Source organism: Macrosteles quadrilineatus, unplaced genomic scaffold (assembly GCF_028750875.1).
Source record: "Macrosteles quadrilineatus isolate MER2022 unplaced genomic scaffold, UCM_ALF_1.0 Scaffold_5__1_contigs__length_97177068, whole genome shotgun sequence".
NCBI lineage: Eukaryota > Metazoa > Arthropoda > Insecta > Hemiptera > Cicadellidae > Macrosteles > Macrosteles quadrilineatus.
In genome coordinates, this window is record NW_026542598.1 from 62,964,128 (window position 1) to 62,978,646 (window position 14,519).

The 14,519-nt window shown below is 35.5% G+C and overlaps 1 protein-coding gene across 1 annotated transcript in view; it reads left to right on the forward strand.

Moving 5' to 3' along the window:
* Window positions 1-14,519, forward strand: part of LOC128995646 (rho GTPase-activating protein 100F-like) — a 91,509-nt gene that overhangs the window by 62,820 nt on the left and 14,170 nt on the right. The window contains exons 4-11 of the mRNA XM_054420663.1: window positions 392-550; window positions 1,692-1,954; window positions 2,556-2,820; window positions 5,339-5,482; window positions 10,463-10,634; window positions 11,502-11,619; window positions 12,281-12,417; window positions 13,791-13,953. Coding sequence (XP_054276638.1) covers window positions 392-550; window positions 1,692-1,954; window positions 2,556-2,820; window positions 5,339-5,482; window positions 10,463-10,634; window positions 11,502-11,619; window positions 12,281-12,417; window positions 13,791-13,953 — 1,421 coding nt within the window. The remainder of the gene's footprint in view (window positions 1-391; window positions 551-1,691; window positions 1,955-2,555; window positions 2,821-5,338; window positions 5,483-10,462; window positions 10,635-11,501; window positions 11,620-12,280; window positions 12,418-13,790; window positions 13,954-14,519) is intronic.

Genomic DNA, 14,519 nt, shown 5'->3' on the forward strand with positions numbered 1-14,519 from the left:
TTTACACACAAAGGAATATCTACTAGAAATAATCACACACTTCTAGTAGACAGTTTTCTCACTACATACTTTGTGTAAGAAACACAGCTACAGGCTATGATTTAACAGTTATTGATCTATTGTGCTTATTCTTTTTAATTGTTAGATGTGTACCGGTAGCTTAATTTTAGGAGCTTGCATCAGAAAAAATTTAAATGCGCTATTAATGTAACATTTTCTAAATATTGAGACTTGATGTACAAGTAAATATTTTATTTCACTGAAATTTGAAAAACCTTACAGCATTAGATTTTTGTGTGACAACAATTCTTATGCACCACATGCTTAGACAATGTCATCTGTTTTGTAGAGTGCTAGTTCAGAGTTTTTATCTATTTATGTTGGTACACAGGACTCTAAGTACGCCGTGCACATCGTGGAGATTGTCAAGAGGCCGGGTCAGACGCTGGGTCTATATATTAGAGAAGGCAACGGGATGGACCGCTCTGATGGAGTGTTCATCTCAAGGATAGCATTGGAGTCTGCTGTGTACAACAGCGGTTGTCTTAAGGTAATCATCATGTCCCTTTACCGTAATATTGTAATTACATACAATCACACAAACTCAGCGTAATACAAGGTTGTTGAGTTTAAGAAACTATGGTTTAAAAAAGTACACATAGCTTAATGTACATTTTGTCATTCTATTTAACATGCTTACAGCCTAGTTGCTACATTTTCTACAGTAGTTCATGGTTATTCTGCTGACTGACTTGCTAGAGTACTAGCCAGTGCTGCTATAGTCTGGTATGCCTTGCAAGTCCTGGTTTAATGTCCTCATGTCCAAATGGCTTAGGCAATGTACCATGTAACTATTGAAGCTACCTAGTTCCATAGTTTTGGTTTTTCTGGGTCACTCACAGGGTTTTAAGTAACACCGGCCCTGATTTGTGAGAAACTTATGTACCTACTAAATTTATTCCTAGAAAATCAGGACTGTCAGCTTATCAGATGCTAAGTTTGCAGGACTATACTGTATTAGTTAGTTAGTGTTCAATTTTTCACACAGAGATGATGAGTTAAGATTTTTCAACTCACAATTCGTAAATCATTGACTTGTTCAGCATAGTCAAAAGGAATTGGCAGACATTGCAAGCAAACGACAGATATTGCTAGCAAATGGCAGAAATTGCTAGCGAATAGCAGATGTCGGTTGCAACATAGACAAAAAGAATTAAATATATAGACCGTCAGCCGTGCAGTGGTTACTATGGTTACCATAGGTTCTGGCGCACACCTCTGGGAGTGCCGTGTAGTTACGTAGCGCGTAGGCCGTAACTACATGGCGCTCCCAGCGGTGAGCGCCAGAACCTATGGTAACCGCAGCACAGCTGACAGTCTATATTTAATTACTTTTGTCTATGGTTGCATTTAATTGAATTTGTTTTATTTTAACTATTTTTTATATTCCGAATTTTATACCACTAAAATAAGAGAATGCACTATGAAACTCAATATAACGCTCCCCAGCCAACGCTTTTCTTCTGACGTTGGTTCTAAATTTAGCAGTGTTTTTGCTAATCCCTCACCAGTGGCTGTTCTAGAAGGCGTCCAGTAATCTGGCATGTTCTTTATGGCACCGCCAACGTCCTGAACAGGATTAGCGAGCGCCTACTGTATTGTGCATGTTATTAATGGTTTTTTGACAATAGGTCGGGGATGAAATTCTGGCAGTGAACCTAGTGGATGTGACACGGATGAGTCTGGACGACGTTGTGATCATCATGAGCATACCTCGGCGGCTAGTGCTAGTGACCAGACAGCCCCGTGGAGTGTTGAGTGCGGCGCAGCAACAGAGTCGTACTTTGGAGCCCAAGCCGCCCCCCGTGGTGGTCATCAAGAAGGAGCTCACCAGGGACGACGAGCCTGATGACGACGATGATGAGAACGGCCTCAGCGACCGACGGTACAACATGTGAGTGTCTAAAATGGGAATCACAGTGCTAATCAATCCTTTAAGGTAGATTTTTTCGGTGCGTATAGGGTTAATACAACCCTTTGAGCGGTTTTGTTTATGGTTAATACTAACGGCTGAAGGAACAGCTGATTTGACTTGACTTGGGATTGACTTGGGATGCTATAAAGAAGACTTACCCTCATAGGACCAAATGTAGCATATTTTTCTGTCAAAATAGAACAGTAGATTTTAATTAGATTTAGTATTGTATTATATATGACGCTATTTAGGCCTACTGTACAAACTATGTACAAACAAATTAATAAAGAACTATGACTATGACTATGACTATAACAGTTAATGAGCCATTACAGAGTGTGCAACAGATTCTGTTTTTGACGTTAATTTTCCATACTATGATTGTTAGTGTGATAAAAAGGTGTTACTGTTTACTTTTTAGTCCTTTCAGTTTATTTTGCTTGTTATTTTTCTAAAAGAGGAGGCGTATTTTAACAAAAATCAGTAATTGGCGTCAACACAATTTATCCTTAAAATGCTGGCTACAGAACACAAGAATGTAATCCATCCATTCAAAGTCTCTAAGAGATGGTTATTGCAGATCACACGGACGCCATACTGACAGCCTGCGCCGGGACATGACAGGCAGTCGGCGCACACACCGTGACGAGCGTGACATGGTGGGAGGGGGGAGAGAGCGCATGCAGACGTCTCGGTCTCACCTGGCGCTGGGCGTGACGTCACTGAGGTCGTCACAGCAGAGTCTCAACATGCAAGACAACAGCGAGCTCAACAACTACATGCTGGGAGGTGGAGACCTGTATTACAACTCTCGCCCTCATCAGCCGCAACACACTGCCATGAGTGTGAGTAGTGAAAATATACAGTTGACTCCCTCTGTTTTGGATATTTTTAGTTGAGAAAAGGTTATAGGATTTTCATCCGTATAATGAAGGGATAACAGCTAGCTTACCAGAGAAGAAGGAAAAGTAGGTTATAGAAGACAGAAGACTCATAAAACACGTGTTTTATACCCAGGGGGTCTTTTACAAGTAGGCTATATACGAAGATAGTTCACAAATTGGTTACGGTAACAGCTGTGAAAGCAACCATTTTGTGAGCTTAGTGTGTCTTCTGTGTGTTTTAGACCTACCCGTTCCTAGTCCAAAGTTAAGCTAGCTGCTATCTCTTTTGGATGTATCAGGACGAGACCTCAAGCTAAAACAAGTCTCAACCATCAAAAGTTAGGAAAAAATTAATAGTTGCGTTTCCAAACCACATATTATGTGTGGAAAATCAGTTAACTTGAGTATTGTGTTAAACAAAAGAAATACGACAAGATAGGTAAGAAAAATCAGTTTCCCGTAAATTAGACTATTTTAGATTATTGTTTATTGAAAATTTAAACAATTTATATTAATCCTTGAACATAAAAGTGAAGAGCATTGTAACATTTAATGATGCCACAACAATAACAAAACATGTCGCAATCGTAATGACCCAAAGGAGAGATAAAATAGTTTGCTGGCATCAGTTATTTGTCATGTATTAGTTACATAGTTTAGGGGTTATGATGGATTGATTTTAATAAGTGAACAATATACATTCTCGCAGGAAATGCCTTACTACTGATAATACGTATAAATCATCAACAAAATACCCTGTATTAGTGCTGTGCACATGTCAAATGTTTAATTTCTTATTAGACTACTGACTACTAATACGACCAGATAAATAAAATCCTATATATTTACTTGTTCAGTAGTGTTAATAACCAAAGTTCAAAGCTCACAGAGTAAAATTTACTTCCTGCAACATATCTTAAAAACATTTATTTTACAAAAGTGAATATCTGCCCAAATTATTATAATTATACCTACACAGGTTCAAATTTAAAGAAGTTTGAATATTTAGACTCTTTGGCTAATATTCCTTTTTATAATGAAGACCCATATCTACAGTTAAATCATTTCCTTAATGGCTGTCTTTGTAAGGTTGTATCAGTGCATAACAATATTTTAATAAAAGAAAAAAAATAGTTTTACCTTTTAAGAGTTAGACAATAGAAGTAACTGAGACAAGTGTACCATTTGTGGCGCCCTAATTCTTTTCATCACCAAGTCATTAGTTTTGTTCAATACACATTTCAAACTTAATTGATAAATATATTTACCAAAACGTAGGATATAGGTTTTAACCATTAATGTTTTGCAGATCCATTCATTGAGGTTGATAAAATTAGTAAGTGACTTTAATGACATGGAAGTAAACGTTTAATTAACAGACTCTTGCTACATCAGTTTATTATAGTTTCATACTTTGTTTAGGCTAGTGTAAATGGTCACTGCTGAGTTTCCCATAACTGGTATTTTAGAGCATTGAGTTACAAAAGTAAATCTATGCTCACTTGGTGTAAGATTTTGCTTTACTTTTAACATTGTGTTCCATGTATTTAGAAAGCTTCTTAAGTATTCCTATCTACTGTAACGTTACTAATTTCTAAAAAGACAAATGTATTTCAGCCACAAAAGCTTACGCTGTACAATGCAAAGCTCTTTTGTGAATATTTGAATCAGAGTATTGTTTTGTAGTTATTTTCTATAGTGTTGTAGATACTTAGCACAGGTATTTGGTTGAGCTGACGTATTTACTGCTGGCTGGTAGTTTAGGCTATTTGCTGGCAAAACTCGCCCCAAACCGCTTTCACATTTACCATTCAGTATAGTTTTCAAAAACCAATCTTAAAGATTTGATAAAAACAAAGCATACTTGAATTTCTGTTTATTTGGATTAACTTTTTCAAACAACATTTTTATACAACTGCACGAGAATGACAATTAATTCACAGACTTATTAATTGGTTGCCAACAAACAACATGAAAATAGCATGATACCCTTTAATTTTTCACTTTCAAATAACTGCATGGATATTTCAATTACCTCCATTAAATAACATTTCACTTGTGTATCAATATTTTGTTTTAAATCATTTAAAAGTAGTTTTTTTTTACCTAGGAAAACAACCAGTAATTATTCACTCTTTGATTTCACTATCAAATTTGTCCTACAATTTGTAAATCTTCAATAAACAGGAAATTGTTTGAATACTTAAATATGAGGAATCCAGATATATGTAATTCAGCCCTCTTTCCGGCAATGTAATTTACCGACTCAATTTTCTTCTTCAATTTGAATCCATGCACATACCCTGAAACACTTAAACATAATTAATTAACATTTTGAGAAGATATACAAATTTCACCCAGGAAAAAACTTAAGAAACTTTTTTAGATTAATTTAAACTAAAATGTTTGGTTTTACACACTGACACTACAGTATATTGGGGTCGTAGAATGTGAAGCAATAATGGGGTTGTTATTACAGTTAGATAGAAGAACAAGCCACGGTAGCAACACATGGTCTTATCAACCTCCTCCACCCCCCGTAATCACAGAACAACCAAAGGCTCAGCATTTCCAACCGTACGATAAGGCATATCCTAAAACATTAGAATCCCTTGCTGAAAAAGTGAGTACCCGTACAGTCTAGTGTGTACAGACTAGGTGTAGCCTTCCCAGTAAATGTTCTTAACTAACTGACAGCCCCACACCCCTTCCTAATGTAGAACATAGACACACTCACCAGTAGGTCATTAGCACGTCATGCACTCTGCACTCGCACTCATCCCACCCTTAGGTCCCTCAGCAAGAATTGTTACTCAGGTGCTTGTGTTCTGCAAGGCGTCAAGATGTATGGCGAAGACTGAGTGATGACGTTAGGCAGCAGCCACCTTTCCTCGTGAGACGTGTTGGAACGTGGTTTGTTGTCATTGGTTGCTTTATTTTCTTTTACAAAATCTGCTGTTGCTTTTCATTCTCAGCATGTGTGACATGACAAGGTGGCCACCACAGCTGTGTATGCAGTGACGTCATCACTCAGTCTGTCCTACCAGATATATATCTTGGCCAGGCGTAACCAGGATTCACAATTCATGCACTTGACGCACCACTGCTATTTTTGGATGCAATTTTGGTTTGTTGCCTCTAAGCACAGTGGTTTTGGACAGTAACCGATTCTGGACAGAACTTGGTTTCTATTCATGGCTTGGTGAGGTTCAAGATTCAAGGTTTTTATCGTTTTTAAGCATACAAAGATGATACGTTGGACATTATTAAGTCAAAATATAAATCTGCCTATGAAACTAAACAGCAGGACTCGGAAAAAATTGTACAAATTGACCTAGTTGAAAAAATTAAATGGAAAGATTATGTTTATAAATCTATTATTACTCAAAAAACTATAAATCATTATCTAAATTTAATTTTAACATGATTTTAAACTTGGTTTGCGGCAATGAGTTTTACAGGGTAATTTTGAAGCCTTAAACACCATTTATCAGAGTCACTTGTGACCAATATATGTAATTCTAACCTTACTTAAGTGTAGAGCATTAAAATTACTATGTGTATTGTGTAATCAATAAAAGATAGGTATCCTGGATTGAAAAAAAATAGTGTAATAGGCCTACCAGGAAACACATTATGGTAGAAGTAAGCCTGCACAGTATAGCTATTGGCTTCAATAAACTGGATTACAAGGCTTAAATGCACCCATGCGACTGTAACTCGTCTGAGTTATTTAGATCAGAAGATTAAATCAAGCTATTTATTTCTGTCACAGTTTTATCTTATTTTTTCATGATATTTAAAACGTTAAAAGTAAATTTATTCCTCCACGATCTGTGGTTCAGTGTTTGGATTTTTACCCTGGAAATGTTAAAATATAGACAATATTTTAAACCGTTAATTGGTTCTGACCAAGGCCAGCTGATTGGTTTCAACCAAACCAAGGTTTAAAAGGTGATGACAATCACCTATTAATATTATCCAAAGGCTTTCATCTATTGAAATGTTTAACAGTTTGGATTGTCACCCTGTTGTGTTGCGATGATTATGACTGTAAATCAAATCAAATAAAATTATAGTAACTTTAAAAATTAATTGACAATATAGTACGGTATCTGTGAGTTCATCAGTAAAGTACCAAAATGTAATTAGTTTGTCATCTTTCAGCAGTACAACCCCTATTTGACAGTGGACCTCGATATCTCGAATCTGAAGGGGCTACGATAAAAATTTGAGTTACCACATCAGGTTTGTCGAGTAAGCGAGGTTCCAGTTATGAAAGTGCTATACGGAAAATTTAAGATACCGAGGTGTTGGATTCTGACAATGATGTTACAGTATAACCTTTGTTTATAGCTCAACTTTTACATCCCAAATCTCTATAAAATCTAGCTCAAGTTACTTTTATGTACTGAAGGGTTACTGTGGAAGCAAAATAACAAAATTTACCATGCATACATGTTATACTTAATGTTCTTCTCTTGCGAAATCGGTTCTGATATAGGAATGTTTTATCTCAACATTAATCAACGCACTCAAAATAATCTCAATATTCTCAATAACTGGTAAACTAACAGTTTTAGCCATTGCCAGACAAACAAAGGAAGTTGAATTTTCATGTCTCGATAGGAATCAAAACTCACCTTACTTGCACTGTACGGCATAACTTCAAGTAATTGAGGCACATCATGTAAACTTCCACTTTTAAAGGTTAACGTTGAGTTATGGAAGCTCGATATCTGGAAAATTCTATAAAGGTTGAAGCTTTGGTATTTCCGTTGCCCAAAGCAAAGCAGCCTGAACACATTCCTCATTTCAGGCCCATATCAATTCTTTCAGCACTATCAAAACTGGTTGAAAAAGTGATGGCTAGCCAACGTGAGCCTTTTATTGAAAATATATTACATGATAACCAGTCAGGCTTTAGGAGAGTGTGATTTCACCTACACTTAATTGAATTCACAAATAAATTGTGCAATTTTTATAGCAATTTTCCCAGAACTTATAGCAATGACTACTTGTGTTCTCTCAAATTTGAAGGCAAAATTCCAATGGGGTTATGGTTAATCTATTATATAATTACAGGGTGAACTTTAGACTTATCTACGGTGTAGAACCTAACACAAGTTGACACTTCTAGCTCAGAAATGTTATATGCCGATTAACTGAAGTGTATACACTGTAATGTGTCCAAGAATATATTTTCAATTATTTCCTGATTAAGATTCACACTCAACATAGTGTCTAATACCTTTTTAATTACATGCCTTAAACTATAGGTCTATTTATCAGCGTAACAAACTTAACTATACAAGGTGGGAGAAAAATTATCTTTGAAAAGAAGAATCGTCGCTGCAAAAATGTGTGTGATAATTTAATTTAAACCATTCATGATGAAACTAGACAGTCAAATGTGGTGTTTCTCCCTACAATATGCTAGACCCACTGACGTCAATGTGTAATCGACAATGTGAAAACACAAAACATTGTAGATAATAAAAATGGTCTTTGGGATGCAACAAACCAGAGGCCTAAACATTTTTTGTCATCAGGGACGTGGTGGTACATTATCTAAGTTATGTCTTCTTCCCACCTTACAGTAAAATATATCATCGATTTCTTCTTAAAGTTTTGTGTATTTAATTTTATGTCCAAGTAAAGATTAAAGTTTTATTGAGACAATACAGACAGGGTTGGGTAAAACAAAACCCTGTACAGTTTGAATTTGATTCAGCTCGCCAACATAATGTTAACTTTAAAAATGATCATATCTCTAGTAACACTACAATATGCTATATACCTTTATGAATCTGTGCACAATCAAGGCAACACTAAATAAGCAGACCGTAATGCTCCTCAGGCATGACGTCATCCATAGGCGACGGAAATGACGTAATGTTATTTTTTTGTTATATTTTTCGTTTTCCAAGAAAACAAGCAGCTGATCACAAACGGCAAAAATTACGTTATTGCCGTCGCCTACGATGACATCATGCCAGAGGAGAGCATTACGGCCTGTTTATTTAATTTGGCCTTGGCACAATCCATAAAATATATTCAATTACAGTTTTGTATATTTGAATTCCCCCAGGAACTATCAAATAATGTATAATCTTAAAGAATATAACAATACTCTTCAATGCTTTTCCTGGAACTTTAGTGTTTATCATACTTCGATTACACTGTCAAACAAATTATTTCAACTATCAAAACGACAAATTGACCTCAACAATATAACATAATAAACTTAAAGAAAACAAAACAAAATTACTAGTTAGCTGATCATGAGAAACTACACACCCCCGTAATGTCAACACAACTTTAAGCCTAGGGATTATCTAAACTTCAGATTATTTTCGTGTGAATTATTTTCGTTTTGGTCTCAGCCTACAAAAGAAAAAATTTAAAGGTGAAAAAAGTAGTATAGCTGTTTCTTAGGCCCTTTGAAGTTTCATAAAAAGTAATGATTTTATCCTAACAGGACTGACTAAACAATGTTTTTTTTACTATCCTTCCCATGGTATTTGGATACCTACCTAACTTTGCTGATTTCACTTCTCATATCTTATTTACCTGCTTCTATTCTGCATGGTGCATGAGCATGAGACACTTATGTTTATTTTAAGTTTCCCTTTATAATTTGTCTCTACATTTGTATGGACATTGATGTATTACATCAACCACTGTAAATTTAAGCATTTAAACAGATTATGCATGGCTTTTTGAAATTTCAGAACCCCAAAACTCTAAATCTTTGAGCAACACAAAGCACAAACTGTGTAATTTTTTATTCTCATTTTTAAGCAAGCTCATTTACCCTACATCATGTGTTTTGTTTGTAACCTTCAGTCTTCATTCCCTCTCAAAATTATATGTAACTGTATGTAATTATGTAAAATTGTGAGACAGCCCTTTGTTAAAAGAAAGTTTGATTAAAAAAATAACTAGGCCTAACACTTATTGAAAATGTATAATTTATTTTTTAAGCAGTGGTTTAAGTAATGCATTGAATTAAAAGTTTTAATGATTAATTGTTGCACTAATAATTTTTTTATATAGTTTTATATGTATTTTCAGTCATAATTGTGAATTTAATTTTATGGGTGACGTTTTATGATCAAAAAGTTATTTTAGCCATGGAAGATTGTTGGCTAACTGACTTTTGGATAGGTACTGAAGTAAATCTCCAATTTATATGGATCATATAACATCATTTTTGTTATTTAAAAAGGTCAAACCAAGTAAAAAGGTTGACAGTAGCTCACTCTGTAACTCTGTTTCAACTATGATTAAATTGATAAGTGTTTACACCAGGTCTATTCAGATACACTGGTACCCAAAAGACAATAGTGTTTGTGAACAATAGAAAAATTCTCAATTTCCATCGCTGTGACAAAATTTAATATAGTGAGCATATTATGAAGAAAAAATTAAGAGTTAGAAAATATTGTATTCTTACCTTTGAGTGTGAACATTTATTTGTTAATTAACTTTTTTCTGCAAGAGTAGTCACAATCCCAAATCATGTAGCTTTATGGCAGGTACACAAGGTTGGTATCTCAAGTCAGTTGCTGTAAAACTGATAGTTTGATGTGTTTTGTAGGTTCATTCGTTCTACCCCAACTCGAGCACAACCCCGGTGAGACGCATGTCCGCCACGTCGTCCACCACTCGCCTGTCCTCACTACAGTCACAATACTACGCTCGGCCCAATCAGAGAGTGATCACTAGATCTGGCAGCGACCAACATCTGCCTAGAGTGGAGTATGATTATGGTGAGTCAGGGATTGCATTACGGAAAAGTATTGTATATTTAGAAATTTAGTAAAGGGCTGGTCTAGTAGTAAAAGTGCCGGAGTTATGTTATAGAGGCCTTTGTAGGAATCGCACCAAAGACAGAGAGCTTTTGACGGAGGTTTGTGTAGTGAATATCCACATATCTAGAAAATAAAAAAGGATAGATTATTTAGACAATGATAACTTTCTCTATATAGCTCACTCTGTACTGTATACCCAAACTCGTACCTTGAATAAAAATAGGCTTTACCTTTGTCAACAGCTCAAACAGTTGCAACTTGTGTTACAGGAGTTTTTGGCATTTTCATCCTCAGACATTGAAGATTCAGCTGGAGCAGTGTTGTCTAAGTCAACACACATAACTTGAACTAACATTTACCAAACATGCAAAATTACAAACAAACAGACCTTTTGCACACACAGTACTTATTAGTTCAGCGTCTTGCTCAAATCATGACAATGCCAAGCAACCAATACTGTGTGTGTCACAGGACTGTTCGTTGTTGTTATTTCATATAGGTATGTTTGTTGAAAAGGTAGTTCATGTTATGTTTTGACTTTGACAACGCTGCTTCAGCTGAATCTTCAGGGAATGTCTGATGATGGCAATGTAATGTTGAAACAGCCATAACACAAGATACAACTGTTTGATCTTTTTACAAATGTAAATCCTGTTATGTTTGACGTTTGTTATATCACAGCTCAGGGGCTAAAACATAGATTTCAATATATAGCTTGAAAAGTTGAACTATATATTTTCAAGAATGCTACAGTGCAAATTACTTGATAAGATTCTGAAAACGAACAACATAGGACTATTTCTGATTGTATTATATTCTGTGCAGGTTCCCCCGCCACAACACACAGGCAAGGCACTCACAGTTTGCTGCGGTCTAGTCTCAAGCCAGGGACAATCAGCAGCTACTACACTGACCGCAGTACACATGGCAGCTCACACAGCAGGTATATCATGAGATCATGGACAACTGGGTTCAGTTAGGTTTGCAATAATATTCAGGAACGTCCCTTAGCTTTTCAGTCATAGGTGAAATAAAACCTTTATTTTTGTCACCTATCACTTCTTTGTCAAATACGTTCCAACCCGTCATTCCAATGCAGGGTTATTTTTCTGCCTATTATTCTGTTGGAAATTAGTTTCACAGAAAGGCTATAATTTCCAGATGGTGGCAGTTAGTAGAAAGACATGATCATTGTTACTTCACTCACTCGTTTTAATAGTCTAGACGATTTTACAAATGTATTCTCATTTAAAATAGTAAGCAGGGGGGAATCCCTACTACAAGATGGGATTTTCTTGTAAATCGATAAATTATGTCTGTTGTGCTAATTCATTACAGTACCTTTACCTAGTTAAATACTTATTCAAGTCCAATTTTGTCAATATTTTATGTATTATGAAGAGTTGCTTGATAAATATTTTATGAGAGAAAAAAAGAAAAATACCATGATTCCTTGAAGGTTATTAGTGTCAATGTAAATCATTCAATCACTTTGACTAAATTCTACCATTAGTTTAAGTTTAAATAAATATATGGAATAGTAAAGTTTTATAATAATTTGTGCTTCTTTACAATTGGAAATTAATAACCGGTTTGTTGGGCAGTAGGCAACCGATGAGTGTCAGTGGGACGCTTGGACGTCGTCAGCGGTCGCTGGACTACGCATCTGACACGGAGGCAACTTGTAGCTCCTACTATTACTACAGAGACCGGCCTTCTGCTACAGGTAGTCGGAACACTGGTAAATCCTACACAGATATTTTATTTAAAAGACTATTAATAAGACATAGGTAAAGCTTAACAGCATGATAGCTGCAGTGTTGTAACTAGAATTTCTTAGTTAAAATTACATGCGTTTAGATAAGGTATAACTTATTGGTTACTTTTTTGGGGGCTTCACTCTCCTTTTTTTAATAATACATATGACGATTAAGTATGTGTCGTAACTGATGAGTCCTGGATACAAAACAGCCAAAAATGTGTGGAAACCCACCGAAAATTATAATAGAATTTCTTACTTGAAACTAAACCCCAAAGTTTGATAACAAATTTTAGTTTGACATTAATAATAATGTCCTTTAAGGGTGTGTACATTACATACTTTACTCCAATCATCCTGATTCAGACCTTTTATTTTGTAATGTGGGAAATAGGAGTTGAGAATTTTCAACTGTATCTTTAAAATGTAGTCCATTGAGAAAATATAAATGCTTAGTCGTGGAAGATTTTTACCCTACAGTGTGTCCTGCCTATATAGTTCTTATGGAAATTTTCCATCTAAATACGGACATGGTAGCTAGTTTGAATGGCCAGTAGGTAACAGGCAGTTGAGAGTTCTTCTAAAAGAACAAAAAGATAAACAAATTATGATAGCTTAAAAAAAATTGTGGACTTTTTTGTCTTGCTAATGTTTCCAATATTCTTATAAATTCACCATGAACAATAATTAATTTCAAACAAAGAAGACATAGGCCTATTACATGAAATGAAATATAATATAAAATAGGTTTACCTTACGTCGTCAATCCTAGTATTCTCAGGTGACTAGTTTTGAAACTGACGTTACATTTTCAAGCCTTGTTGTTCATTAAGGAGCCTTTGGTGCATTTATGTAAAATATCTAGGCTATCACTACAGCTATTGACGTGGTTTTCATTTATCAGGTAAACACCAGTTAAAACACGTCTTAAATGAAAAGTTAAATTTTGGTTGCAACATAGTATTTGACAGGATCAAGGACATTGATAACAAAGGCGCTCATAATCAGCTGTCTCACCCCCTCCAAGGTCAATGTCACCAGACCAGCGGCAGTCGGTAGCTGAGTCGTTTCCGCCGTGCTTGTTATTCACATTTTTCGTTATTAAACGTTATATCTGTGTATTTTGACGACAACATCATGTTTAAATAATTTTATGTTAGACGACAAGGCTTTAAAATGAAACATCAGTTTCTGAAACTATACTAGGATTGACGACGTAAGGTGCGTAAACCTATTTTATATTGTCTTTAATCAATCCTGGAGGCAATGCTGAATTAATATAAGCGAGTCTTAATATCTCAAACAGCTGGAGAACAACCTATCCTTGGACAGGCAGTAAGTCAAGTGTGTTGCAGGAGTGTCAACATTGTCGCACATGAGTTCTGCCACACCAAACAGTATTACCAACCCCGTAGCAACACCACGGGGCATCAGCCTGAGGTCCAACTCTCTACCAAGGGACAGTAGAGGATCTAGGAGTCATCATCAGATACCTTCACTAGCTCAACACACTGTCAGGTAACAGTCACGTCATTTGAGCCTAGGTTTGAGGAAAACGCATGATTCATAGCTAATCGAGAAAAGCCAAACCACATTGATACGAGAACTTCTTCAGTGGTCATGGTGAAATCTATGTCTTCCGCAATAACAGCAAAATCTAGAACATCTTTAGTAGACATGACAAAATTTTGAACTGCTTCCGTGGTCACTTCAAAATTTTGACCATCTTCCACAGTCATGTTGGAATCGTGAAAGTTTTTGAGGTTACGGCAAAATCGTCTCAGTGATATCATTGTTTTCGATGATTTCCTGAATGTCAAGTGACGGGTGACACGATAACTCTTGTAAAAGCTATCCAATATTGATGAAATTTGAATCAAACCAACATCTACTTCAATCTGATCATAGAAAGAGGGGTTTTTCTTTTAACCCAACAAATCTTAAGGTTTTTAATCAACTTTTTCAGTTTAAAAATATTACACTTTTTGAAAATAATTGATTTTATTGTATTTTTATTTTACACCTATTGTCTGATGAGATATTAAAAGTGTATGCTATTTTTACAATGTTTTAATCTTCTTTGG